General features: G+C 43.6%; 1 protein-coding gene across 1 annotated transcript in view; it reads left to right on the plus strand.

Moving 5' to 3' along the window:
- flvcr1 (FLVCR choline and heme transporter 1) overlaps positions 1 to 2,593 on the plus strand; it is a 10,734-nt gene that overhangs the window by 4,822 nt on the left and 3,319 nt on the right. Inside the window, exons 3-6 of the mRNA XM_007574756.2 lie at positions 315 to 386; positions 989 to 1,129; positions 2,188 to 2,255; positions 2,413 to 2,517. Coding sequence (XP_007574818.1) covers positions 315 to 386; positions 989 to 1,129; positions 2,188 to 2,255; positions 2,413 to 2,517 — 386 coding nt within the window. The remainder of the gene's footprint in view (positions 1 to 314; positions 387 to 988; positions 1,130 to 2,187; positions 2,256 to 2,412; positions 2,518 to 2,593) is intronic.

Raw genomic sequence — 2,593 nt, forward strand, 5'->3', positions numbered from 1 at the left:
TACCAGATCATTTTTCCATTTTGCCAGATTACATAGTGGCATTTATACCCAAAGCGATCATAGATCGGCCTCATGGGTGATCGGAATCGGCAGCAAAAACCTGATCGGAGCATCCCTAGTAGTTGTCATGGAAATTGGATTAACTTGGAATATTTGTAACCTGTTTCACAGGTTACAAATGTGAAACGGGTTTTTCTCATTTCATAATTTGCTTTTACATCACATGTGAACTTCCTGTGTTTCCTAGGCAACCATTAGCTGCTTCTCGTTGGTTGGTTTCTGGAAGCAGCTAAAGGTGATCTTTTGTCCCTCAGGTCGCAACATCAGCATCATGTTTTATGGGACAGCTGCTGTTTCCACAGGCCTCTTCGTCCTCACCGTCATAGGTACACACACACGCACACGGCTTCATATTTCTACCCACATTAGCACTTAGCCTGACACTTGTTAGCTCACAGTCTGACTGAAAGCTTCCCGCTTTTAGATTTAGTGTCAGAGAGAAGTGATGAAGGCTGGAGGGTCGCTTTGAGTAGCAGCATGCAATGACATGCTAACAGTATGCAAAGTCATGCTATGCTAACAGTATGCAAAGTCATGCTATGCTAACAGTATGCAAAGTCATGCTAACTGCCACTGTGGTTAAAGGCAAGCCGTCAGATCCAGATAATCTGCAGCTCAGGTCACATGCAGGCTGCTGACCTGCAGCCAAAGGAGGTTCTTCAGAGTTCTGACTCAGATTCAGATGTACACCACACTTTTCAGATTCTTATTGGTTAAAAAAGATTACTTTCTGAATGAGAATGATATTTATTTGTGATATTGAGCTTTAGGACTGGTAGGTGTAATGTCACCACCAGGGTCTTTAAATATGCTGAGTCTGTGTGTTTTGATGTTCTGTGGGTTTCATCTGACATGGAGGAACTTCGCTCACCTGAATGGCTTTTTGAACAGAAATCTTAGTCGTGTTTTGTTTCCGTCTGTCCTGCAGTGATAAAAGACAAACCGCCTCTGCCGCCCAGCCAGGCGCAGGCCGTGTTACTGGGCGTCCCGCTGGACGATTACTCCTACAAACAGTCCATCATCAACTTGGTCAAGAACAAAGCCTTCGTCCTGCTACTCATCAGCTACGGTGAGAAGGAGAATCCCACTCTCACTACTTCTGTTTCTGCAATTGCTCTGACCTCCAGGGATTAACCTCAGATGGTTAAAACAGTCAAACTAATCCCATCTGGCAAACATCAGGGATTAATCACTGAAAACCTGCAGGTGTGTTTGACATTAATTCCAATAATTGAGATATTTCCAGATAAGAAAGGATCATCTTTTTAAAGCTGCAAACAGAGTCACAAGTTTCCCAGGTTTCCCACAACCAACACTTCTGATTTTCAGTTTAGAGAGATGGAGGAGGGCACTGCTAGCTAAAAGGCTAGCTACGCTAACCCTAAAGTTCTAACCATAAACATTAGCTCAGCTAATGCTAAAGTAATAAACCAACATGGTATTTAGCTCAAACTAACAATAAACGCTATAGTAACATTTCATGTAGCTGAAGCTAATATCAAAACAATACACCAACATGGCATTTACCTGAAGCTAATGCTAAATTGCTAACTTCAATTGAAATTATCTGCAGTTCAAAGACTGCAACCTCTAGCACCAATTTAATGTTGACATCATAATGTTTTATATTTCCCTTAGGTTTGGTATTTATGTCTTCTTTTTTTTTGATCCCATGTTTCTTGTCTTAAATAAAGTTATTGAGGGGAAAAAGTCCAAACAGTCTTCATCCACTTCAAAATAAGAGCATGAATATAAATTAAACCTCAACCCAGAGGTCAAACTTTATTCAACTGAAATTTTCAAAAACAACCAAGAAAATTAACACTTTAGATTTCACATCTAAAAATTAATCTAGGGGAAGCTAGTTGTGCTAAATGTTTCTAAAGTTAGCAGAAACGCTAAAGTGTTAAGCGAAAAATTAGCTCCACTTTTAGCACATTAGCAGAAGTGCTGTTACCACTGGTTAGCGCTTTAGCATTAGCTTCTGTTTAATACAGAGTCAGTATAGCGCGTTAGCATCAGCAGAGCTAATGTTTACGGCTAGCTAGTGTTTTAGCTAGCGGTGCAGCGTTCCCCAGCAGATGAGGGCCGGACAGCTGGACTCTGACGTTGTTGCTGCGTCTGCAGGCATCCTGACCGGATCCTTCTACTCCGTCTCCACGCTGCTCAACCAGATCATCCTCCACTACTTCCAGGTAAACACCGACGATCGCCACGGTTACATCAGCAGCACGAAGAGACGCAGAGCGACGCATGGCCGAACCCAGCAGAACCTGGTCCAACCCAGAATGACCCAGCAGAACCCCTCTGGGTTCTGGGTTGGTACAGAACCTTCCTCTCTCCGTTCCTCAGGATCAGGAGCTGAACGCTGGGCGGATCGGACTGACTCTGGTTCTGGCCGGGATGGTCGGGTCCATCCTCTGTGGCCTTTGGCTGGACCACACCAAAACCTACAAGTAGGCCATCCAACACTTCATCCATCCATCACTTCATCCATCCACCACTTCATCCATCCATCACTTCATCCATCCAC

This window comes from Poecilia formosa, unplaced genomic scaffold (assembly GCF_000485575.1).
Source record: "Poecilia formosa unplaced genomic scaffold, Poecilia_formosa-5.1.2 Scaffold360, whole genome shotgun sequence".
In the NCBI taxonomy this organism is placed as follows: Eukaryota; Metazoa; Chordata; class Actinopteri; order Cyprinodontiformes; family Poeciliidae; genus Poecilia; species Poecilia formosa.